Source organism: Eumetopias jubatus, unplaced genomic scaffold (assembly GCF_037043125.1).
Source record: "Eumetopias jubatus isolate StellerSeaLion01/CBP00866 unplaced genomic scaffold, mEumJub1_p1.0 scaffold_15, whole genome shotgun sequence".
NCBI lineage: Eukaryota > Metazoa > Chordata > Mammalia > Carnivora > Otariidae > Eumetopias > Eumetopias jubatus.
Window position 1 is genome coordinate 17,059,272 of NW_028274821.1, and position 24,734 is coordinate 17,084,005.

At 42.0% G+C, this 24,734-nt stretch overlaps 1 protein-coding gene across 1 annotated transcript in view; it reads left to right on the forward strand.

The window, feature by feature from the left end:
* The window catches only part of OSTF1 (osteoclast stimulating factor 1), a 50,841-nt gene extending 31,212 nt beyond the window's left edge, over positions 1-19,629 (forward strand). The window contains exons 4-10 of the mRNA XM_028095491.2: positions 2,386-2,449; positions 4,124-4,177; positions 6,394-6,501; positions 7,426-7,475; positions 10,530-10,608; positions 13,477-13,575; positions 19,108-19,629. Of these exons, the coding sequence (XP_027951292.1) occupies positions 2,386-2,449; positions 4,124-4,177; positions 6,394-6,501; positions 7,426-7,475; positions 10,530-10,608; positions 13,477-13,575; positions 19,108-19,166 (513 nt within the window). The 3' untranslated portion in view covers positions 19,167-19,629. The remainder of the gene's footprint in view (positions 1-2,385; positions 2,450-4,123; positions 4,178-6,393; positions 6,502-7,425; positions 7,476-10,529; positions 10,609-13,476; positions 13,576-19,107) is intronic.
* The last annotated feature ends 5,105 nt before the right edge of the window (positions 19,630-24,734 follow it).

The window sequence follows — 24,734 nt, forward strand, 5'->3', positions numbered from 1 at the left end:
TCCGAGTGACCTTAAAACTCAGCAGTTAGACCGAACATCTCCAGTAGAATATACATGAAGGGCAAAAAGGACTGGCAAGAAAAATAACTGTAACCTGGTTTTAATTATCATCTCGTAGCAGAAGCATTGGTATTGCTATGCTGAGATTGTTGCATGTGTGTTATGGTTGAGAGCAAATGAGTCATTAGGTCAGTGATACTGACAACTCGGATTTTTAGCCTGCAAGAAAAGATACACAGATGTAAGGTCAAGGTTAAAGGTTAAATAAAAACCCCATAGCTCTGCATCTGTATTGCAAGTATGTTGTATTTTATCTACAATAAAATAAAAACATGTCCTGCTCTGTCCTTTGAAAAGGCCTAGAAAAAAGAAATGACCGACCCCATAATAGTATGTTATTTTGCACTCAAAGGAACAAGACTCTGTTGAGAAATACATGTTACCAGGTTGGGGGCAGCAAAGGTACAAGATAATCTGAGAACACCATGTTATTAGAAAGCAAGGAAGCCTCCAGAGACAATGAGGGTCACAGTAGAAACACAGGACTGAAGCTGAAGAGGCTGCCGCTAGTCAAAGATAGGACAATTTGAACAGTCAGGGCAACACTCCCCAAGGATTGAAGCACATTTTCTATGTTTAAATCCATGAGCTGCCAGTAATACAAAAAACCCAAACATCATTCTTCACCCTGAGCGGATGCTAGGGAACTAACGTTTTTAATTCTGACAGCTTCAGTTAAGGAAAATAATGAGCCTTGATTCTGCCTTTTCTCTATGAACTTCATCTCTGGGTAACCTGAGAGTTGACGAGGGAGAACTTCTCTTTAGAGAGATATTCTCATTGTTTAAGTGAAAAAGGAATGATAGAATGTCACCATTTTGCAGCCCCCAGGAAATAATGGAGGGACCGCCAGACATTATGTGTCTCCTGATGGAAGAAATCAATACTACAATAGTCTTGCCCAGAAAACTGAATCTGAATCTAATTAAGCCTCTAGAGCTAACAACCAATTTATAGGCAATAGGGAGAACAGAGGAACACATTTTTGGTAACACAGATGCAACAGGCAAAATCCAGCCTGTTTGAAACTCAGCAGAACAAATAAACTGGTTTCTTCAACAAATACACTAAGCAACAAGTGTGTTATGAAGGAATGAAAAAAAAAATGGAGGGAAACCTATACACTAAAAGAGACCAAAGAGGCAAATCAGTCAGTCATATTGTATGGCCCTTATTTGGATTCTAAATTGTGGGACAACTGGAAAATTTTAATAGTGATCTAGATGTTTGATGATATTAAGGAATTATTGAAATAAATTTTAAGTTATGATAATGGTTTTATGTCCTTGGAAAAAAATCCTTATCTTTCAGAAATACATACTGAAATATGTACAGGTGAGCTAATACAGTGTCTACAGTTCATTTGAAGATAATCTGAAGGGATAGGAGGTTGTGGATTAGATACATGAAACAGTTGGCCAGGAGAAAATAACTTATGCAGGTGGGAGATGAGTTTATGTAGGTTCATTATCCTGTTTTTTTCTTTTTATAGGTTTGAATTTTTCTAAAATAAGGTTTTCCCAAAAATGAAGCTAAAATAAAGAGGTCTTTAGGGAAAAAAAAATCTCCAGGATGCCAGGGTGGCTCAGTCGGTTGAGTGTCTGCCTTCAACTCAAGTCATGATCCCAGGGTCCTGGGACCAAGTCACGCATTGGGCTCCTTGCTCAGCAGGAAGCTGCTTCTCCCTCTGCCTGCCACTTCCCCTGTTTGTGTTCTCTCTCTCTGACAAATAAAAGAAAATCTTTAAAAAGAAAAAAGAAATCTTCAAGCTAAGAGAAATTAGACTCTGGACAAAAAAATTCTATGGATAGTTTAAAATTCTATGGATTGTTTTCTTCCCTTTCATAGGATCTCTGATGTGTGTGGTTGTTGAGGCTCTGTGATGAAGTGTATTGTGTGTGTGGCAGGCCAGTGTGGGTATATTTGTACTTTAATGATAGGGGGAACGGACATCCATAACCAGGGGGTGAGGAAACTTGATGGTTGTATCCAGGGCTGATGGACAGTCTGTAGAGCAGGTGAAGTCCCTGAGCCAGATGGGTTTGTTTGTTCTTTTTTTTTTTTTTTAAGATTTTATTTATGTATTAGAGAGAGAGAGAGAGAATGAGCAGGGCAGGGGCAAAGGGAGAGGGAGAAGCAGGCTCCTCGCTGAGCAGGGAGCCCGATGTGGGACTCGATCCCAGGACCCTGGGACCAGGACCCGAACAGAAGGCAGGCAGACACTTAACCGACTGAGCCACCCAGGCACCCCGAGCCAGATGGTTTTAAAAGTGATTGAACGTAAACTGGATTTGGTGCCACTTAATCTAACTCTTCTTTCACTAGAGTGATACGAATTGGTGGAAAGGTACCTCCAAAGGCAGGACTGGACTCATCCCAAGCAACTATGGTAAGCATGGCTGTGGTGGTTATTACTTTGTTTCTACTGTGTGGACTTTCAATTTTCTGGTTCCTGAAGCCTTTCTGCTTGCTGCCAGGGCTGAGAAATCAATGGAGTCATTGCCAGTATAGGATATTTTGTACTCCGTGAATCTCTCCGTAATAAAAGGGGAATGGGCACTGGAGGTACTTGAACTTGATTCTTTGGCTTAAGAAAATGCATTGTAACATGCTTGATAGAACCCCAGGTTTCCAAAGAAATGCTTATGGCATTCCTTTATCCAACTCTTAGGATGTTTTTTTTTTTCCTTTTCTTTTGCTGTTAAACCAAATCTCAGATGGTTTCTCAGCCTAGCCCTTTCTTTGGTGATGAAGTGATCTTGCCTTGTTAATTCACGTGTGGGGCAGTTATATTCGTTAAATGGGTATCCAGGCCGTTTGAGGAGCTTGAGTAGTGAGAGGTGGCCCCTGCCATGAAGCCACTTCTGGTTGGAAGAGGGACAGACAGACTCAAGTACTTCTGTAGAGAACAGCAAAGTAGAGTAAAAAGAGCACAGGATTGGTAAACAGTGTTTTAATCCTTTTTCTTCCACTTCTCAATCACAAGGGACTTTAGTGAAGGCACTTAACCGCTGTCCTTGAGACTGCGGTGTAATGAGAGGTTTGATTTCAGTCACTTCCAAAAATTCCTTTTGACGTCAGCATTAGATGAATCCCTAGACCAGTGGGGCTGGCGTCAGGCACCAGTTCCAAGCACTTGCACAGGACTTAGAAATTCGCAAGGAAGGGACTGCTGCAAAGTTCCTAGGAGAGCAAAGAGGGGGAGGGGAAGGGAGGGGAAGTGAGAGCGGAGGTCTGGGGCCCCAGGCAGGGGCCCTGCTTGCCCTGGTCTGAAGGTGATGCCATTCTGGGTTAAAAACATTTCTGTGTTCCTCTAACCTTTGCACTCCATTTCTAGCCAGTCACAGACAGTGAGCATGTAAAATGTTCCCCTGTTGCTTTGCATCTCCAGTAGCCAAGGGAGTGTCCAGTTACAGCTCTTTATGGCGGGAGGGGTTGGGTCTGACGTCTGTTTTGAACCGCAGTCTTCATGTGGTCATTCCTGCTGACTCTGGGACAGAGGAGAACACACCTTCCTCAGAGGCAGGTAGGGATGCTGCTTGCCCTCTGTAAATACGGGAAGCAAACCGTTTCCCCCTTGTGCGTGCCCCCCACATGCACACACACAAGGGAAACAGAATTATTTTCGGCCGTCTTCAAAGTAGGGTGTTTTTACAGAATGTAAAAATGAACATCGAATGTTTTCCTTCGCATTTTTGTGACTCAGTTTATGACATACTTGAGTATACTGGTATGCAGGCCACGGATCTCTTTGCTTTTGCTTATACTTCCAGTTAATTACTGCGTGTGGCTTTTGTTTATACTCCAGTTAATTGCTGTGGTGTTGCCTTATTGCTTAGCTTGGTTTCATTTAGCAAATAATTTAGCTTCTTTTAAAGCAGGAAGCATCAGTTTGATTTTCTGCTGTTTTTTATTTTTTTTATTTTTTAAATCCACACTAAAAGGGCTGCCGTGTGGTGGAAGGCCCTGGCACTCGGGAAGCCCGGGGACTGCGAAGTGGCTTCAGTGAGTCACTGGGGTGGCACTCTCAACACTGGCTTTGCTCTTTTTATTTTCAATCTAGTGGCCGAGCAGGCAGAATCCATTGACAATCCATTGCATGAAGCCGCAAAGAGAGGTAGGTGTGATTGTTTTTGATTGAGATACCCAGGAGTAAAACACACATCTTAATTATATAGTTTGATGACTTTTGACAGGTGTATACACCTATGTTACCGACGTCCAGATCAAGATCTAGAACACTTCTGTCATCCCAGAAAGTTCCCGTTCCAGTTAAATCCCTACCTTCCCCCAGAGGCAATCTCTGTTATGCCTTCTATCACCCTTGAGAGAGAAAATATGATTAAAATGTTTTTTTTTTATTTCCTTAAGTAAGCTCTGTACTCCAATGTGGGGTTCGAACTCACAGCCCCAAGATCAAGCATTGCATGCTCTACCAACTGAGCCGCCAGGCACCCCTATGATTTTACATTTTTAAATGTCAGCCACCAGACACTTTTGAGTACTTTACTTACCTTGTGCCCAGTGGCAGGTGGAGAGGCATTTCTGTGGCTCCCAGAGCTGGATGTCTGGCAAGGGGAGAGATGTGTGTACCATTGTTACAAGGTGGTGTCAGAAAATCAACAATTGAAGTATGTTTAAGTCAAACAGGTTATAGAGGCCACGATGAGTAACTAGAGGGCAGGAGGGTGGAGGCTTCTTGTGGGCCTCACATGTGGGAGAGTGTTGTTATAGTGCAGGTGTGTGGGGTGAGGGTGAAGCTGGGGAGGGAGGGAGGAGCAACAGGGGTGGACCTCGGACCTGGGACTTTATCCCATACATCAGTAGTGTCCCCGTCAAACCCTGGGATATTTGGCAATGCCTGACTGCGGACTTGGGAATGCTCCTGACACCTTTTGGGTAGTAGATGCTGGGGACATAGCTACAGGGCACAGGTCAGCCCCACAACAAAGAATTCTCCAGTCCCACCGTTGATAGGGCCACTGTTGAGAAGCCCTGCTGTGGACGTGGGGAGTTTTTATAAGGCCTCAAGGAGCTCTCTTTCATTCTATTCCAGATCTTTCTGAAATGTGAATGTCCAAAAGGAAATATTGGCTTAGAATGGTGCATAGGTAGACCTACTAAGCTGACATTTATCATTAGTACCTGAGACTAATATTACACTATATGTTTGATAACTGGAATTTATTTATTTATTTTAAGATTGTATTTATTTATTTGACAGAGAGACACAGCGAGAGAGGGAACACAAGCAGGGGGAGAGGGAGAGGGAGAAGCAGGCTTCCCGCGGAGCAGGGAGCCCAATGTGGGGCTCGATCCCAGGACCCTGGGATCATGACCTGAGCCGAAGGCAGACGCTTAATGACCGAGCCACCCAGGCGCCCTGATAACTGGAATTTAAATAAAAACCTGAAACTAAAGAACAAAGTGATTTGCAAATTAGATATTTGGGGCATTCGCCAGAGGATTTTAAATTAATAGTTAAATTTACTATGAGAGCAGCAGCTCTGAGCAGGTTATTTTGTGTTTATTTCCGTATTTTCTTATCAGAACTGAAAGTACATTTTAATATGAAAATGAATAGTATCTCCTTGTTCTTAGGTTTGACTGTTTCGCCCCCCAAGTTCTAGGATTTCACAAAGGAAAAAATTACATGTATGTATTTTTTACGGAGTCAGACAACCATAAGTAGACTCATTTAGGCAACTCTTCCCATTAACCGAACATTAAAAGTTGATGTTGTACAGCCCCACAGAGCTTACTCGTATTTTGTCACTTACATCGACACTGATCAGCATGTATGTGTGGCCAGTCTGTATGTACCATAGACTGAATGTTTGCATCCCTCAAGATTCAGATGTTGAAACCTAACCCCAGTGCAGTGGTGTTTAGAGGTAGGGCCTTTGGTGGGCTCTGCCCTCGTGAATGGAACCAGTACTGGTCGAGACCCTGGGGAGCTCCCCTGCTCTTTCTGTCCAAGGGGTGGAAAGACAGTGTCCATGAACCAGGAAGCAGGCTCTTACTGGACACCGAATCTGCCAGCACCTTGACTCTGGACTTCCCAGAGTGGTGACAAATAATTTGTGCTGTTTAAGCCTTTCCTACCCTCCTCCACCCCCAAGTTGTTGTTAATACTTTTCATTAATATAGTGGAAGCGAAAATGTACCATAATGAATGCATTACTGGGCAGGTCTTCATTTCAGACTTGCTGACGAATCCATTCTAGATGGGAATTTATGGAGGATGCAGTGGATTCCAAAGCAGACAAAACAAAACAAAACAAAACACCAAACCCTTTTTCTCGTGTTTTTATAAATGTGAAATTTTTTCAGGCAACCTGAGCTGGTTGAGAGAGTGTTTGGACAACCGAGTCGGTGTTAATGGTTTGGACAAAGCTGGAAGCACCGCCCTCTACTGGGCCTGCCACGGGGGGCATAAAGGTACTGTCTTCTGTGTGTTGTCCTTAGAGTCCATGTTCCTGAAACGGTGCTCCACAGAGAGGTGATGGATTTACAGAAATGAAAAAACAGATGATTCTTTTCAAGTCCTTTAGAACATGGGCCAAAAGCCTTGTGAAGCAGTAGGCAGAATGCTCCCTTCATGGACCTCTCTCACTTTGAAGACTGGAAACTTCCTTTCTTCTCCTGGGCTCAGAAAGGTGACAGGAAAACAATAGTCATGTAAAAACAAACCCCACAATATAATCTTACAGAAGAAAGGGGCAGGAGTGACTCCTCCAGCTTAGCTTTTCCCAAGATACGCTTTCGTGAGGTACATTTTAAGTTGAATGTACGCTGTTCAATGTAGGAGAAAGACGGCATTTGCTTAAGTTAGTAATCGTTGGTAACCTTTCTCAGTTATAATCCACTTATAATCAATAATACAACAAGTGGAATTTCTAGGGCAGTTTCAGCCTGACAAAACATCAGCCACACCCATTTACCTCTCCCTACAACATACACACAAAACAGACACCACAATCAGAAACAAAGCACCCAGCAGATTAAATAGCAGAGCCAAAGGAAAGTTTCTGGCCGTTCCCCAAAAGGAAGCCGATCTTATATTAGCTCATAAACACAGATTAGTTAAATGAATATAAAGTGGCATAGCAAATGTAGAGAGTTCTACAGTGGTTGCCCCGTGTCAAAATGCAAAAGCCAGATTATTTGAAAGCAACTTTTCCCTAGATAATTCTACTTTTTAGGTTCTTAAGTCTTGTACTTACATAAATTTAAAAAATTTTGTTATAAGGATGTTCCTGAAGATTCTTCTAAAGAACCCTCTCTTTTAAAACTATTATGCCTAGCCTTGTCAGCCGTTTCCTTTTTTTTCTTAAAAAAATATCTTTCCTCTTTGAATTTCAGACATAGTGGAAATGCTGTTTACTCAACCAAACATTGAACTGAACCAACAGGTAAGATCGTTTATGTGGAAGTTGGTGGTCATAACACACCTGTCTTGTTCTCGAGGTGCAGTGTGCAAAGTCCTGTCTTTGTGCCTTGAACTGACCTTTTCCCATTTGGTATCTTTCATAAAATTTTTAATCAAAACACTACAAATAGTTAAAAAATTTCTATTGTACTGAAATCCAAATTGCATAAAGCCCAAAATGCCTACCATACTCCTTCCTTCTCACTCCTTTCGGCTCTTAGCTCTTTCCTTTCGCCTTCATGTTACTAAGGAAGATGCCTACAGAGCTGTATCCTAAGTCATCATCTTCATAAATGTTCCGGTGTCCTTTCTGAAGGTTCCAGCTTACTACTGCCCCCACTCTGATCTGCCAGCTCCGAACCTTTGCTCCTCTGGTCCTCCCCCACGTAGCCTATCAGAGTTTCCGGTTATGGTACTCTCCAATGCTTACGAGTATTATGGCTATTTAAATATTGCTCACCGTTTGTGTCATTTTTGTTTCTGGACTTACTGACTTTTATTTAGCTAGCTTTTTTTTTTTTTTTTTAAAGATTTGTTTGAGAGAGCGAGAATGAGAGAGAGTACATGAGAGGGGGTAGGGTCAGAGGGAGAAGCAGACTCCTCGCTGAGCAGGGAGCCCGATGCGGGACTCGATCCCGGGACTCCGGGGTCATGACCTGAGCCGAAGGCAGTCACTTAACCAACTGAGCCACCCGCTAGCTTTTGGTTTTTTATCTCGCTGGAGACTTCCACACTGTTTCACGTTCTCTTGACGTACTTTTCCAAAATGTAGAAGGTAAGTGCTTCCCCCCACCCCCGCCCCAGAATGGTACTGGTACTTCCCGAAGTCCTCACCCTCATTCTCTGATCTGAGCAGCTTCACCTCTGCTGCTCTTTGCTCTCTTCCTGGGAAGCCCTACCTTCCCCTCCCTTCTGTGGTGCGTCTGCACTTGTCTCCATCCTGTGTCTGCCCTCCTGTTGTTGAGGGGAGAATCTTCAAACAGATTCCTAAGAAAGGGGACCAAGGGATTGATGATGTGGCTGACAAAATTCGAGGCTGAAAATGATTTCCCTTAGAATTTTGCAGGCAGGACTCTAGGGTATTCAGTTTTTAGGATTGCTTTTGAGAGGTTTGGTGCCATTTTGATTCCCGTTCTTTTACATGTGATCTGCTTTTTCTCTCGCTCAGAATTGTCACGCTGACCGTGGTGTTCTGAAATTTCACCACAATGTGCTTTAGAGTGGGTCTCTTCCCAGTAACGATGGCGGACTCTTTTCAGCCTGGAAAAATGTTGTCTGTTGTTTCTTTTCCAGTTTTTACTGACCATTCTCTTTGTTCTTGGGTTCTGGAATGCCCGTTCATAGTGAGGTAGGACCTCTTAACACTGAAGCTCCAGTTATTTTAGTTTTTCTCAGAGATTTTCTTACCTTTATGTTGGTTACCTTTTTAATTCCTTAATGTCCTGTGTAAGTTTTCTATTGCAGTGTAGTAAAAAACCACAAACGCGGTGGCTTCAAATGACACCATTTGTCCTATACTTTCTGTAGATAGACCAGAATTCTGGGTGCAGCACAGCTGGGTTCTCTGCTGAGTCTCATGGGCTGGAATCAAGGGATTAGCTGGACTGGCTTCTCATCTGGGGCTCGGATCCTGTTCCAGGCTCACTCAGGTTTGCCAGGAGGATTGAGTTTCTTGCACCCATAGGACTCTGGCCGGCAGCTTTCAGAGATCACCCCTCTCCATAGACATTTCCCAACATGGCTGTTTGCTTTTTTCTTTAAGGCCAGTAGGAGATTGTGTCTCTGAAGCTGTACCTTTGGGAAAGGGCCCACCTGATTAGGCCAGGCCCACCTGGTATAATCTCCCTTTTGATGAACTCAACATCAACTGATTAGAAACCTAATTATGGGAGTGATATCCCATTATATTCCTTAGTCTCACCCACACTCAAGGTGGAAGAATTCTTCAGGGGGTTGATCCTAGGGGGCAGGAATCTTGGGCACCATCTTAGAATTCTGTCCACTATAAGCTCTTACTTTTACTCTGATTATTACTTTTAAGTAGCATCTTCTCTTGTTCCATTATGCTCTTTCATGTTATATCTCAGATCTATTAATTACAGCTTTTTAAAACATTTTCTGCCATTAACTGTACTGTGTCTTTCGCCCCCTGAGATCCATTAATTTTGTTTTTATCCTTTCTCAAATAATGGAGGCTTTCCTAGTACCTAGTATTTCCAAGTACTTAGTATCTTTGTCCATTCATGTTGAAGTGTGATAGATGTTCTGCATGCTTATGGGGCTTCTCCATAGGGTGAAGTAAGGTCCTAAGCTGTTTCGCTGGGTGATATCCAGATGTCAGTGTGAATACCCTCTCCCTCCTCCACATGTGGGCCTGCTCAGCTTCACCAGAGAACTGTCCTCCAGCCTCCTGCCCAGGGGGTAGATGCTAGACCGTGCACACTGGGGCAGTGGGGTAGGTAAAGGCAGCTTACTTCTCAGCTTGTTGGTTTTCAAGCTCACGCACTGCTTTTAGCTCCTGGCCTCATTGCCACCTTCCCTTGTACCTCTAAGTTCCACGAGCTTGGAAATGGTCTGGTTAATTTCTCGACAGAGTAATTCTGCCATCTGCATGGGGTCACCTGGTAGCAAGGAGAGAGGAAGGTGATCTAATTACTTCCATAAACACTTTCACCCAGTCCTCTTGTTTTCACTCCCATGCCTCGTGCCCACTCCAGTGTCTCCAGGCATCTCCGATTTGCTTAATTCATGTGAGGTTTCTGCAGGCACAGATCTGTTTGCTTCCTCCTGGCGTCTCCTGCAGGCATCTGCAGCTCTGCTGGTGCTCTGCCAGGTCGGTCTCTGCTCCTGCGTCCCATCCCCATGCCCCAGATGACTCTTCTGTCGTCTCGTGAGTCTCCTTTCTCTCTTTGGAATTTTATACGATTTCATGACTTGTCCTCATTGTAAGGTTACCCAGAGTAAACCTGAATTCGTGTGTATTTTCAGTCCACTCTCTATTTTTAAAATGCTGCTTTCTCTTTTTAAATCACCGTAGAACAAGTTGGGAGACACAGCTTTGCATGCTGCTGCCTGGAAGGGTTATGCTGATATTGTCCAGTTGCTTCTGGAAAAAGGTAAAGTGTGTGCCCAGTTTATCCAGCCTTCACGTACCCTGGAAAAATAGGCTACATTCAATTACATTATTTGAAATAGTAGGAAGAATAATAGGCTCTGTGTTTTGAAAGTGGGATTTTAACTTTCACTCTGTATCACAGGGTTGTTACAGTAAGCTGAAATTACAGTATTGTGATTTGTGTGAAGTTGTTAGTTTTAAATTGAAAGTTTGGTAAGCTTTAAGATTACATCTATTACTTTTAGAACTTGTTTATTGTGTATTTCTGCAGGATTAAAGGGCCTTAGAAGAAAGGCGTACGTGCGTGCGTGTGTGTGTGTGTGTGTGTGTGTGTGTGTGTGTGCGCGCGTGCGCACGCACGCATGCCTGTGCGGAGAAGATCCTATCTCAGAAAGCTGTATGGGTAAAGTTGCTGAGCCCCTTTTCGCACAGGAGATTCTTGATAGATAAGAAAGCAAGCTGTAGGTATAATCTCCTGCTTTGAGCTGAGCAGGTGCTAGATGTATGAAGAAAGAGAAGATACCTCGATTCCCTGTGTCTGTACAAGTCAGAGGGGACAGTGAAATTGTGGACTGACCATCCATCCATCCACTTGTCCTGCAGATATTAATTAAGCCTTACAGAAGGCCAGGCATATCCCCCCATACTGTACCCTGCTCCAAAGGCTATAATACAAGTTGCTTGAGTCCCAAGGTGTCATATGGATGCACTGTCATTAGGGATCCTCAGAGCAATGTTGTGGGATATATGAGGGGAAATGTTACTAATTTAAAGTGTGTTGATGACATAAACCTCGGGTATAAAAAAGACAGCATGAGGACCACTGTAGTGCCCCCTAAAGGTTATGCCGAGAACTGCGCCGTACCGCAGGGGCCAGTGAGCTGGTGAAATGAGCCTAGTCCGAACTGAGATGTCCTGCAAGTGTAAAATGCACATCGAACGTCAAAGACTTAGTGGAAGAAGATGTAAAGCATCACAACAATTCTTATGTTGGTTCTATGATAGACCTGTCACATTTTGGATATACTGGGTTAAAGAAAACGTATTATGAAAAGGAATTCCTCTTTTTGAAAACGTGGCCACTAGGAAATCTGAAATGACATATATGGCTCCCATTGTATTTCTCTTGGGTAGCGCTGGTGGAGAGGGACACAGGAAATGGTTGTTTCTTCTCTTGCATTGCTGGCCCTGGACATTTCCTGTCCTGACAGAAATCATGTACATGAGTTCTAAAGTGTAATTTAATGTAAGATATGATTAGTCACAGAACTCTTAACCCTCAGGACTCTTTTTTTACCTGTAGCTCAAGGAGAGAATGCGGTTCCTATAGACCCTTCGCTATGGGTAGATCTAAACCTGCTCACGAGGGAGATTTTTATACACAATTGGCATATTCCTAATTAAACCCGCCAACCTTTCTTAACTCAAATATTTTTGTGCCTTTGCGTTTCATTACATTTATTTTTTGTTTATGGAAGAGGATGTGGTTACAAAGAAAATGGCACTCTCCTATACTGTGGCAGAAAGTGTAAATTGGTAAAGCCTTCTTGGAAAGTAATCTGACAACAGCTAGCAGAATTAAAAATGGACATATCCTCACATTCCAGCGTCACTTCTAGAAAACCACACATCAGAAAAATGTTCGAGGAGGTTTACAGCAATATTGTTTGTGATGAAGGAACAGCCTAAGTGCCCTTCAATAGGGGGGTGATTAAATAAATTTTGCAGTGTCCACAAAATTGAATACTTACAAATGTTTAAATAGGTCGCGTTATGAGGAAGTGTATTAATAAGGAATGGTATTAAGGAATACCATTATGTATTGTTAGGTTAAAAAAATCAATTTACAGACCAATATATGTGGTATGATTTTGTGTATATATACATATATGTCTGTGAATGCATTCATGCACCTAAGGGAGCTGAGGATTGATGCCTACTTGCTGGGAATGGTTTCCTGTGGACAAGCTAGAGGAAGGGGAAGGGAAGGGGTGAGTTGGGGGATGAAAAGGGACGTATGCTTCTGTTTAGCATACTTCTATAGTTTTGAATCTTTAACAGTGAAAATGGACTCATGAATTCTGATACAATTTTTACCTCGTGAAGACAAGGAAAAAAAGCAAGTTGAAGATAGGCTGTGGGCACAATGGATTGCCTCTAGGTTTTATTGTGTTACTCTTCTGCTAATTTGCACAGGAGTATACTTACAGATAGAGAATATTAATCCCCTCAGGCAGAAGCCACGTGGTATTTTCTCAAGAAGCAACGGGTATATTACATTGAATCTCCAAACACTTGTGCCAAGACACATTGGAGTCTAACTCACTCAGGATTCACCTCCGGGAGAGTCAACTCCCCACTGAAAACTCACATGCAGTATTCTGAGGACTTGAAAGGAAAGGCTATATTTTATTTATTTATTTTTTTAATTTTTTTTATTTAAAAAATTTTTTTTTATAGATTTTATTTATTTATTTGAGAGAGAGAATGAGATAGAGAGAGAGCACGAGAGGGAAGAGAGTCAGAGGGAGAAGCAGACTCCCTGCTGAGCAGGGAGCCCGATGCGGGACTTGATCCCGGGACTCCAGGATCATGACCTGAGCCGAAGGCAGTCGCTTAACCAACTGAGCCACCCAGGCGCCCGAAAGGCTATATTTTAATGGTGCCTAATTATTAGGGGTACAGCAGCAAGCTCCCTGATTAAAGATGTCAAATGGGCTTTTACTGCTCTGAAAAAGCTGACTTCAGGGCCAGAGTGATTCCCTAGTTAGTTTGGCCCAAAGTGATGAGTTTTGGTGGAAGGAAGATTGTCTGCTACTCTAGATTCTTCAGAAACACCTGATGTGCTTTTCTTGTATTGGGGGGAAAGGTGCGAGAACAGACTTAAGAAACAATGAGAAGAAGCTGGCCCTGGACATGGCTACGAATGCCGCCTGCGCATCTCTCCTGAAAAAGAAACAGGGCACAGGTATTTGGCTTTAATTCTTCTTTCTCCTCTGGCACCATCTTGACCAAGGTTTATCATCTTAGGACTGGGAAAACTCTTCATGTGGTGGTTCTGAAGTTATATTTTATTTCCTTGGTCTACTTTGGAACGTTCGCCATAGAAGAAATACCTTTACGCAAACAAGTCGAAGAGACATTGAGCTTTTAGTATTTATTGTATGTTTCCTTTGTTCCTTACAATTAAGTCGTAATCACTTTGCTTTCCAGTAGAGCCCTTTATCAGAGAGCCATGGTCTCCGTATCCTCGTTTCAGATAGGTGTTTACCAGTGGTTCTCTCTAAATATATTTTTCAATTAAGCACTCAAGAGCTCCAGGGTTATATTTTATTTCTATTTTAAATGAGAGTATCAGTAAACTATAATCAGAATTATTCTAGCCTTGGTAAACAATTTGATGTTCACTTAGACTCTGGGGTGGTTTTTAAAGGTAAAGTTTAGGTATACATCCTTAAAGATAAAAATATCTGTTGGTGTGGGAGAATAGGTTTGAAAGAAAAAAATGAAAAGTTTGTGTGGTTGTTTTGAAAAGGTGTCGAAGAAAAGGTGTTAAACGCATTTGCATCCTTCATGAGTACTATTCAGAGACTGGCTGTTTGTTGGACCTCTCAGTGCATAACCTGAATGAGTGATTTCCTTTGAAAGAAATGCTGGGAGGGTGTGCTTTAACCCTTCCCATTCCCCTGTCCTTTCTCTCTCCTTCATCCGCCATCAGCCTCCGGGCCCACGAGGAACCCAGAGGTAGAAAAAAGAGAGGTAGGAGATGATTTGGTTGGAGGGCACAGTCAATCTCCCCTCTCCCCCCAAAGCTTATTCTATTGTTACCTTATGTTTGGCACTCTAATGCCACTTTGAAGGAGAAGCCAATGATTGATACATCTTTTCCACCATTTTCTAGAATGGAAACTAGTATAACGGAGAGCTCACTTTCCACAAGTCTTTATTTAGCATTGCTGCTCATCATTCCAACCCTTCTTAGTATTGCTTTAGAGTCTAAAGTTTAGACTGATCCATGCTGGTGGAGAATCACCAAAACAACTTTTTGAGACATTTCCAGTATTGAGGCTGAGTGCATTTGTTTCCATTTTAAGCTGAGGTTAATATCACTCTCAGAGTTGTGAGCTTGTGTAATAAGGTACTGATTACTGTTTTCATCATTTGACTCCCATTCCCATTAATTTTTGAACCCTTGGAAAGCTTTTCTCTTCTTTAGCTAAGTACCTTTTGTTTTATGAGAAGAGGCAATGTTATTTTGTCCTGTAGCCCAGTTCCAGCAGAAGCAACAAAATAAAGTCAGTCCCCTGGTTTCCTACTTTTGTCAATCAAAGATAGCAAACAGTCCCTCTCTCGTTATGACTCACCAAGGGAGCCGCCCACAATTATCCTCTTTGTCCATCACAGCCCTCCTCACGAATCTGCTGTTCCTTTTATTCTTTACTCCAGATAGGTCTTTGTTCCAGATTTTTATTTCTTTTAACTTCAGTTCAGATACAGTGTAAACCATTAAACCATTAAGCACCTTGGGTTCCTTAATTATTTAAGCCATGAATGCTCCCTGGCAGGCTGGTGTTTCTCCCAAGTAATTACTCGTGCATAGATGGATTGAGGGTCTGCTGAGTGCATGAGAAAATATTTACCAGCTGAGTGGTGCTCCCTAGCAATCCTACATTTTGATTGAGAAGCCATATATGTAGCTGTGAGGGAGAGATACTTTTACTTGGCATGTATCTCCACCTTCCTGCTGCCTTGGTTGGTTCCGGAAGTCGGACTATGGCCTAACTTCCTTTTTCTGCCACTCACTTCCTGTTGCTGTATGGATCCCTTCGAATGTCCTCACCGTGGAGTAAGACTTCTTATGAGCTGAAGGTTATCAGAGACTCATGTATACTATAAGCTTGATCATGGTAGACAAGGAAAATAGCACACTTGCCTCAGACCCCAGAGAGCTGTACCCAGAAGCCTCCACATGAGCAGTGGGAGCTGGGGGAGGCAGGTGGCAAACTGTTCTTTTTCCCCTCACCTTTCTACAGTCTTTGTAGAATAGAGCTGGGAGGTAGGTCTCTTTTCCTCTTTTCATGCTCAGTGTCTTTAGTCTACTTTCCTAAATTTGTATTGATTAGGTAATGGACTCGTTAATGAGGTAATCATTAATTACCTGGGGGCTTGGCACACAGAGGCAAGAAATGAATTTTCATATTTCGGTTTTCATGTTACCTTTTTCCTCTCTTTTTTCTTGCTTCATTCTGCAGTCGTCCAGTAATATTTCAGTTTGTATTGTGATCCTAGTTGGAATCAGTTGAATATTGGGCCATATAGCTAATTATCAGCACAAATTCTGCCCTGGAAAAAGTATATTCTGATGTTGTTGCCCACTTTTAAAAGCACATCTTGGATTTTTTATAGAGGAAAAAACAAGTCACATTTTGTAGTTACCTTGAAGGATAACTTTGGGATATGAGTTTAGGGCCAGGGTTCAGCCCCCCCCTCCAAGGGTTCCACCCTTTAAATTCTTTTTCCAGTTTTTACAAATTGGGGTATAATTTATATTAATTATACATATAAATCCTAAGTTTACATCTTGATGTGTGTGTGTGTGTGTTTTTTAACTGTGCTCCCACCTGCCACAACCCAGATCAAGGTAGAAAACATTTTCCATACCCCAGAAGCCCCCTCCATATCCTCCCCTGCTCTCACCATAGGCTGGTTTTGCCTGTGCTTGAACTTGATATAAATGGAATCAAACAGTATGTACTTTTTTGTGTCTAACTTCTTTTCACTTAATACTCTGTGAGATGTATCCAGATTACTGTGTCTGTCTTTCTACCATTTATTTATTGTTTGTCTGAAGTGCTGGTGGTTGATTTGAATGTGCAAATCCAGGTCAGTGACACTGAGGAGAAGTGGAAGTGAGGTAGGGGAGAAGGGGATGCACCGCTAGGAGATACATTATTATAATGGCCACGGCCCAGGATGAGCTGTGAAGAGCTATAGCACCTCAGCACTTGGCCATGTGAGAAGTTTCCAGAGAAACTGGGCCTGGGAGCATTCCTGAAAGGAAGAAAGGAGAAGGGATTTGTTTGCCTGGCTCATTCCTGTCTCTTGATTTCCTTTCAGCAAAGGTTGCACCGTAGCGAGTCATCTTCTGCTAACAGGAGAAACGAGGTTGAAATGAGGGGCAGAAGTAGCCATGGAAGGACAAAGAATATCTCAAATGGCAAAACATAGGATGGTAGTAACAGAGTAGAGTAGGAAAGAGCTTTGCTATTGTCTTTTTGTCTTTAGCTCAAAAAGCTGCTTTTCCTAAGTTTACAGCCAGTCCTGAAGTTCACGGGTGTGTGTGGGATAGGACAAAATATATTCCGCCCAGGCCTCCGGAACTTCTCATAGGGAGGCTGGACACAAATACAACCTGGAGACTCCTAGGAGTTTGGAAGCTGCTGTGAAGTCATGGAAGTTTGCCTCTGTTCTGCTCATATCCACTTGTTCTTTCATCTTTCCTTCTTGTAGAAGATAAATCCATTTCTATCTCCCTTGTACCGACTCTCCCTGCCCCTTCCTTTTTCTCAATAATTCTAAATTTGTAAAGATAATGACTGAAAAAACTGTAGTATCATCAGCATACGTAAAATTAATAATGCCTTCATATCATCAAATAAATCTTGTCATTGTCCAAATGCCCTTTTTTCTCATACATGTTTCTTTATGCTTTGTTTACCTATTTATCTGTTTACTTATTTGTTGATAGTTTAAGTCAGGGTCTGAATAAGGTCAGGCTCTGGTTGCTAGATATGTCTCTTAAATCATTGCTTCCTCTCCCTCTCTCTTGCTAGCCTGGCGATTTACTTATTAAAGAAGCTGGGTCAGTTTTCCTGAATTTCCCAGTCTAGACATTGCATATGTGCATCCCCATGGTGCTGTTTGTCATGTTCCTCTTTCCTCTGTATTTTTGTCAGTTGGTGTTAGATCTAGAGCTTTGATTAGATTTTACATTTTATCTGTCTGTCTGAGGGGTAGAGGGAAAAATACTTCATGAAGAAAGTTGTGTTGTTTCATCAGAGGCACAGAATATCTGTTTGTCACTTGTCCTGTGACTTTAGCATTCATTGATAATCATTGTCTAGATCCACTATTTCACGAACAGTTGCAAAATGGTGATATTTGAATTCTGTCACTCCTTTCTCAGTTATTAGCTAGGAACATTCTGTAAAAAACAAAAAAATTCCTTTCATCCGTGGTTTGATTACTCAGAGGTAATAGTTTGTGTGGTAGGGGCAGAATAAAGGCTTGATTTTTGTCCTTTGTTAATGAGTTTTCAGAATAAGGTACAGGTTCCCTATTATTCTCCAAAGAAGACTGGTGAATTCTCTTTGGTGTGTGTTGAAATATGTGCTGTGTTTCAATCCATTATATTTAGTACGATTTTTTTAAAAAATATTTTATTTATTTATTTGACAGAGAGAGAGAGAGAGAGAGCATGAACACAAGCATGGGAAGCTGCAGAGGGAGAGGGAGAAGCAGGCTCCCCACTGAGCAGGGAGCCTGACCCAGGGCTTGATCCCAGGACCCTGAGATCATGACCTGAGCCGAAGGCAGACGCTTAACAGACTGAGCCACCCAGGCGCCCCTAGCATCCTTATTCATAGTCCCTCTTTGGCTAGTGGAGGCCTCTTCAGATTGGATCGTGAATCTTTCTAAAATGACGCTCTCTCTGATAGCATCCTTGTTTTATGGTATGACAAGCGGTTCCAGGTACATCTTTTACATTTTCTGCCCCGGACTTGGAATCAGTCATATCTCCAGTGAGCACGGGGATATAGTATTTAGAGACCATGGTAATATACATTTATTGAGCTCTAACTGTGCTTATAACTTGGATTTCAGTTTCCCTCCTAAAATGATGCTTCACGTAACCTGTTGCTTATAGGCATTTAACTAGACAGTTGAATAGGTGCACAGGTAAAGATCAGATGCCTTCTTTTTGAACCCTGTTCAAGCCTGATTTAACATATGGTGGGGTTCGGTTCCTTCTGTTTCACACTTTATTTCATTGCCTTCAGGTAAGGCCATGCAGGCTGTCGACTGACCAAAGCCACATGCATGTATTTGACACTGGGAGAGGAGATTGGAAGTACAGTGCTCAGAGTGGAGGGGCTTCCCGTGTGTTCCATGCTGGTCATGGTGCATGGGGCTGGTTGCATTTTGTGCAAGATAGATTAATGGTACCTTAGCACCACGTGCTTTAGTTTATTTTATTATTTTTTTTGCATGTCTAGAGAACGTGCAGACAGCTGTATTTGTCAGCCTCTATGGCAACAAATATTGAGCAGTGAGGCAGGAAAGCAAAAGTTGAAAAAGATCCTTGGGGGAAGTACCATCCCAGGGTCTGAGGAAAGATTACAGTTTGTTGAGCTATCAGGAGCTCTGAAAGTGAAGACAAAATCTGAGCAATTTGTAATTTCTCTCTTTTGCTCTCCCTCTCCCCCCTCCTTCCGTTTAGATGCTGTTCGAACATTAAGCAATGCTGAGGAGTATCTTGATGATGAAGACTCCGATTAATTCCCTTCTGGAGCTTCGAGATCTAAAACGTCTGTTGTTTTTGCCATTCCAAAACCTTTGTCTTTGCCAGAAGAGTGTTGGTAACTGGTTTTTGTCTTTTTTTTTAAGTCTTTATGAACATGGGAGTATTGCACTGTGTTTGAGTAGAATGTGTAAATGGGTAGGTTTTCACCTTCAGTTTGCCGATAAGTGACTGGATACTTTGCTGTATAAAGTACATTTTTGTTCACTAGAGTAGAACAAGAAGAGATTATTTCTATTTATCAAGTTAAAGGAATTAAAAAAGTTTTTTTCCTTAAAAAAAATCAATTTTTTTTTTGTTTTGTTTCGTTCTTTACCTCAAGGATTGAAATATTTTGAATGGATTTTTCAAGGGGGAAATGCTTGTTACAATAATGAACCAAAAGACTTAACAGAAAATCGTCAGCTATTCTGACAAAAATAAACATTTTAAGAGACTGTGTTCCTTTTGTCTGTTTCTTTGGTATCACTATTTGCTGGTAGATAAGGCTCTTTATATTTATATTTAGGTAAAGGCTGATTTTATTTTTTTTATTTTTTTTATTTTTTTAAGTTGTATTTCATACTTCTTAGCACAAAGGAATCGTAATAGCCACATTTCTATCCAACTTTATATATTTGCTTTGATTAAAGTCAAGACAATAATCATTGAGAAGATGCATTTATAATGAAATATATAACTTCAGTAATCATTAGACTTTCAGTTTTATCTCTAAGGTTATACATAGTGTGAAGAAATCCAGCAACCCATTCCAGTCTGCTTGTGGTCTGAAAGATTTAAAAAAACGATTTCCTTATCATGGAAGATGTCATCGTTTTCTATAGTGGAGTAGCCAGGAGCCATGAAATTTTTTTTGTGTTCAGCTTTTCACTTTGATAGCATTTGTTTTCCTAGAGCATAGCTGTAGCTTGTAACAATTCAAATTCTTTTGCTAAAACATCAGTTAATATTGCAGGGAGCCTTCTGTAATACTGAAGTGACCCATGATTCGAGATTCCAGTTCTAATTTTGTCATTGCTGTTGGCATTTGCCCAGATTCCAGGCCCTCGGCTCAGAACCATATTTTGTAAGGAGACTTCGATGCTAATTTCAAAAAACACACTGGTGCAGAGAAGGAAATGTTTGAAGAAGGAAGTGGGTTAGCTCAGGAAATGAATAACTGCCACTGTAAGAGTTTTCTGTCTGTGACTGCTTTTTTTTCCTCTGTGGGTGCCTTGAGGAAGGGGATCCTGAGAAGCCTGTTCGAGGGCTTTCTGCTACCCCAACCGAATTTTAATAGAAAGAAGTCTGTATAAGTAGCGACAGCAGAGGATGAGCACAAAATCTGAAATCTATATCCTCAAAATAAATACGTTTATGAAACTTGAGTTAAGCATTTGTATTTCTTCATAAGCATAACCTTGAAGATATGAAATCCTTGTTGAAACTGTATCTGTTCGAACCACAGAACCTTTAAGGATTCATTCTTTATTTTTTAATTTATTTTATTTTAAAGATTTTATTTATTTATTTGACAGAGAGACACAGCGAGAGAGGGAACACAAGCCGGGGGCGTGGGAGAGGGAGAAGCAGGCTTCCCGCGGAGCAGGGAGCCTGATGCGGGGCTCAATCCCAGGACCCCGGGATCATGACCTGAGCCAAAGGCAGATGCTTAATGACTGAGCCACCCAGGCGCCCCTAATTTTTTTTTTAGAGGGGGAGAGCATGAGCTGTGGGCAGGGAGGAGCACAGGTAGAGAGAGAATCTTAAGCAGGCTCCACGCTCAGCGCAGAGCCCCACACAGGGCTCGATCTCATGACCCTGAGATCATAACCTGAGTTGAAATCAAGAGTTGGATGCCCAACTGACTGAGCCACACAGGCGCCCGGAGGATTCATTTTTTAAAATGGGGTTTGTGTGGGGTTCCTGGCTGGCTCAGTTGGAAAAGTGTGACTCTTGTACTTGGGGTTGTAAGTTTGAGCCCCACATTGGGTGTCAAGATTGCTTAAAAATAAAATCTTTAAAATGAAATGATAAAATAAAATAAAATATGGGGTTTGTGCCTTAACAAAAAGCTTTTGGAAATCTCTGCCTTTTGTTCTTGCGTACTTTGGGCCTGGGGTGATTAGAATAGGTGCCAACAAAACACTTTTAACTTTTTCACATGGGCAGAGATAATACAGTTTGCATGAATACAGATAATTTTTATGAAAATGCCTTGTGCTCGATGTGGGCATTTTATTTATGTCCTTGAGGAAAAGAAGAGTGAGTGGCTTCCCCGACATTGCTTTTAACATTATTGAGCTTGTGAAGATTCTAGAAAGTTGGCCAACCAGAAGTTTTGGGAGTGGAGGGTGGACTTAGGTATATGCATGAGTTGCTGGTGAAACAAAATTTGGTGGCCGATATGATCTTTTTCAGAGACGTTGAATGCTGAACTCAGCAACAAAAATCAGTTCTAAGAACGTGTCACCCCTCTTGATTCTGTGCAGAGGAGAGCTTTGATTATGTTCTGGAAATGGCTTCGGAGGTTTTGCTGTAACCTGAGCTTTCGGACAGTCCCTGTGGCCTGAACTCCTTCCCGGTCCATTGTGTGCGTTAGATAGAAAATGGCTCTGAGCCCATGGGGTGGTGAGATAGACCAGCTTTAGGCCCCAGTAGCCTCATGCAAAGACCAGCTTTTATCAGTTTCCCATTTTAGTTTCCTTTCTGGGACTGGTCTGTGGCAAATTATTTGAGCTGCTGTGCATTCCATTTGTCAATTTCTGTATTTCTCTGGTGAGCCCCCCCCAATTGTTTTATTTTTTTCAATAGCGTGGCCATGTTGTCACCCAAAGGGAAGTGTTGAACAAAGCGGTAGTGACCCTCTTTTTTCTTAATCTTAAAAAACCAAATTGGAAATAATGCTCAAAACGAAATCTCAGATAATTTTAGGTAGAGGAAAATCCAGTTTTTCCATGTAAGCTTCCTTCATAAGCGTTCTTTATTGTGTAGAATTTCTGATTTACTGGTATTTCTTCTTAGTGTGAGCCCTGTGCTTCTCATCTCTGTAAAGGATGATTTCTTCTCTGATCAGTTGTATGGAGCCTAACAAATCAGCATTTCCCTGTTGGTTTGATTTTTTGCTTGTTCTCCCGAATTTTATGTTGTAAATATGTTTGTAGCAGGAATGCACAGACAGCCATACATTGTATAGCCAAACTTTGAAGTCTCTACTGAAAGTTGAGGTTTTGCGAGGGGGTATGGGGTGGGGGAGAAGTATTGCAAAAGATTCTATTCTCCCTATTTTAACTATTTAACAAATACAGCTTTGGTGAAGTTTTCTCAAGTGCAAGAAAAATTGCAGACCACAAATTTATGGTTGCTTTCCCCTTATTTCTTAATAACAAGCCTTTACATCTGCCCGTCCCTTAAAATGACATAAAATTAAATAAAACTACCATTTTTTAAATGCCTACCCTGCCAGTTCCTATGCCAGGCAGTTTCATAGACGTGATGTCATTTGATCTTTACAGCAACCCTGGGCGGTGAACATTAATGCCCCTATCTTTTTACAGAAAGGCTGAGGTTTGAAGAAGTTAAGTAACTAGCTCAAGGTGACACTGCTTAAAGATGGAAGTGCAGGTCTGGCCAACTCCTGAGCTAATGCACCTGCAGCCTACCGCATCTGGCAGACGATGCCATTCATGTTCAGCCAGAAAAATATGCAGAAACAAACCAGCTCCTTTCCAACTCAAGCCCTGGGTGTAGCATCTAATAAAGTCAGCATATCTGCTAATTTACTTAAATGTATTATGTAAACCAACCCTAAGAGCTTTTTTCTTTCCTTTTTTAAATAAAGGATTTCTCCCTCCACATCCCTGCCCCCCTGAAAAATTTTGGTAAAACTTTTTGGTTCCTGGTAACCCTGAAGAAATACGATTTAATGAACAAGTTTCCAAATTTTCCTATCTATGCAATAACTATAAATAAGTGCAAAAGAAGGAAAGCTCAACTAGCAGCCAATCACCTTGTTCAGAGTTTGTACTGCTAACTTCAGCATTTCCCTCAGATGGTCCAAGAGCTCCTGACATAGTTCCATGTAATCATAAAAAGAACTGTGTGCCTGGCAAGGGTCAGAGAATATTGTCTTACCGAAGTCTGGGAGCTCGCATGGATGTGTCGGTTACCTCCCACTCCCCAGGGAGCTCTACTGTTGTCTCCTGCCCGTGGCCATCTGCTTGGGGCTCCCATCAGGCTCAGCCTTCCACCTACACTCTACTCTTGCCAGCTAGGGGCTGGGGTGAGGTCAGGTTCCTGGCTGTGGCTGAAAAGGAAAAACGGAAGAAATCCAGAAGTACAAGTTCAAAAGCCTGAGAAGGAGCAGGAAGGAAAGTGGGAGAAGAGCCAAAGAGGAAAGAGGGCGAGCAGCAAAGGAGAAATGGTGATCCTCTCTTAGTTACACATGGTCCTGATATAAAAGCCTAATGCTTCAAGAAGTGGCTAAGAGTGCAGGCTTTGGGGCGGAACTCTCTGGATTGGTCTGGCTTTGCTGCTTATTGCTGAGTGACCTTGGACAGATAACCTAAAACATTCAGATTCATAAGCTGTAACATGGGTGAGTAATAGTATCTGTTGGTTGAAGTTAAGAGGATTAAATTAAGTGATCTCCGTACATGACTTAAGATAGTGCCTGGCAAAGTGATTGCCTCTTTTTTTTTTTTTTTTTTTAAAGATTTTATTTATCTATTTGAGAGAGAGAGAACGAGAGATAGAGAGCATGAGAGGGAAGAGGGTCAGAGGGAGAAGCAGACTCCCTGCCGAGCAGGGAGCCCGATGTGGGACTCGATCCCGGGACTCCAGGATCATGACCTGAGCCGAAGGCAGTCGCTTAACCAACTGAGCCACCCAGGCGCCCAAAGTGATTGCTTCTTAAGCGTTGCCTATACCCATAAGCCTGAAGGAGGACGTTTTCATTAAATAAATGTGTGTGTATGAAGGATGGGTCAAACATGTTTTTTCAAAGACATAGCCATCATTGTGAGATTTCCTAAAATGCATTAAAAATGAATAGAGGACAATGATACTTCCTTCCAGTCATTTAGGTATGTTTGCATGTGGTAGAGCATTTTTCAATATAAATTCACTTATTGGGGCGCCTGGGTGGCTCAGTAGGTTAAGGGTCTGCTTTGGGCTCGGGTCATGATCCCCGGGTCCTGGGATCGAGTCCCACATCGGGCTCCCTGCTCAGCGGGGAGGGTGCTTCTCCCTCTCCCACTCCCCCTGCTTGTGTTCCCTCTCTGTCAAATAAATAAAACCTTTTTAAAAAATTAAAAAAATAAATTTACTTATCGAGAGTTACAGGGAAGAGGTATATAACTGAAAAAGACGTTGTTGTTATTACTATTATTAAAATAATTCACAGGTCAAGTGGGGAGAATGTTGGCCACCGTTTCAGTTTTATGTTGTTGCTCTGGAAAGGTCTGATGGGCCCTAAAGACCACGGGTCTAATACTTGGTATGTGATGATTGCAAATTGGAAAGATTTCAAATTGCCCTGACATGCCTTCAAAATAGAAACAATCCAT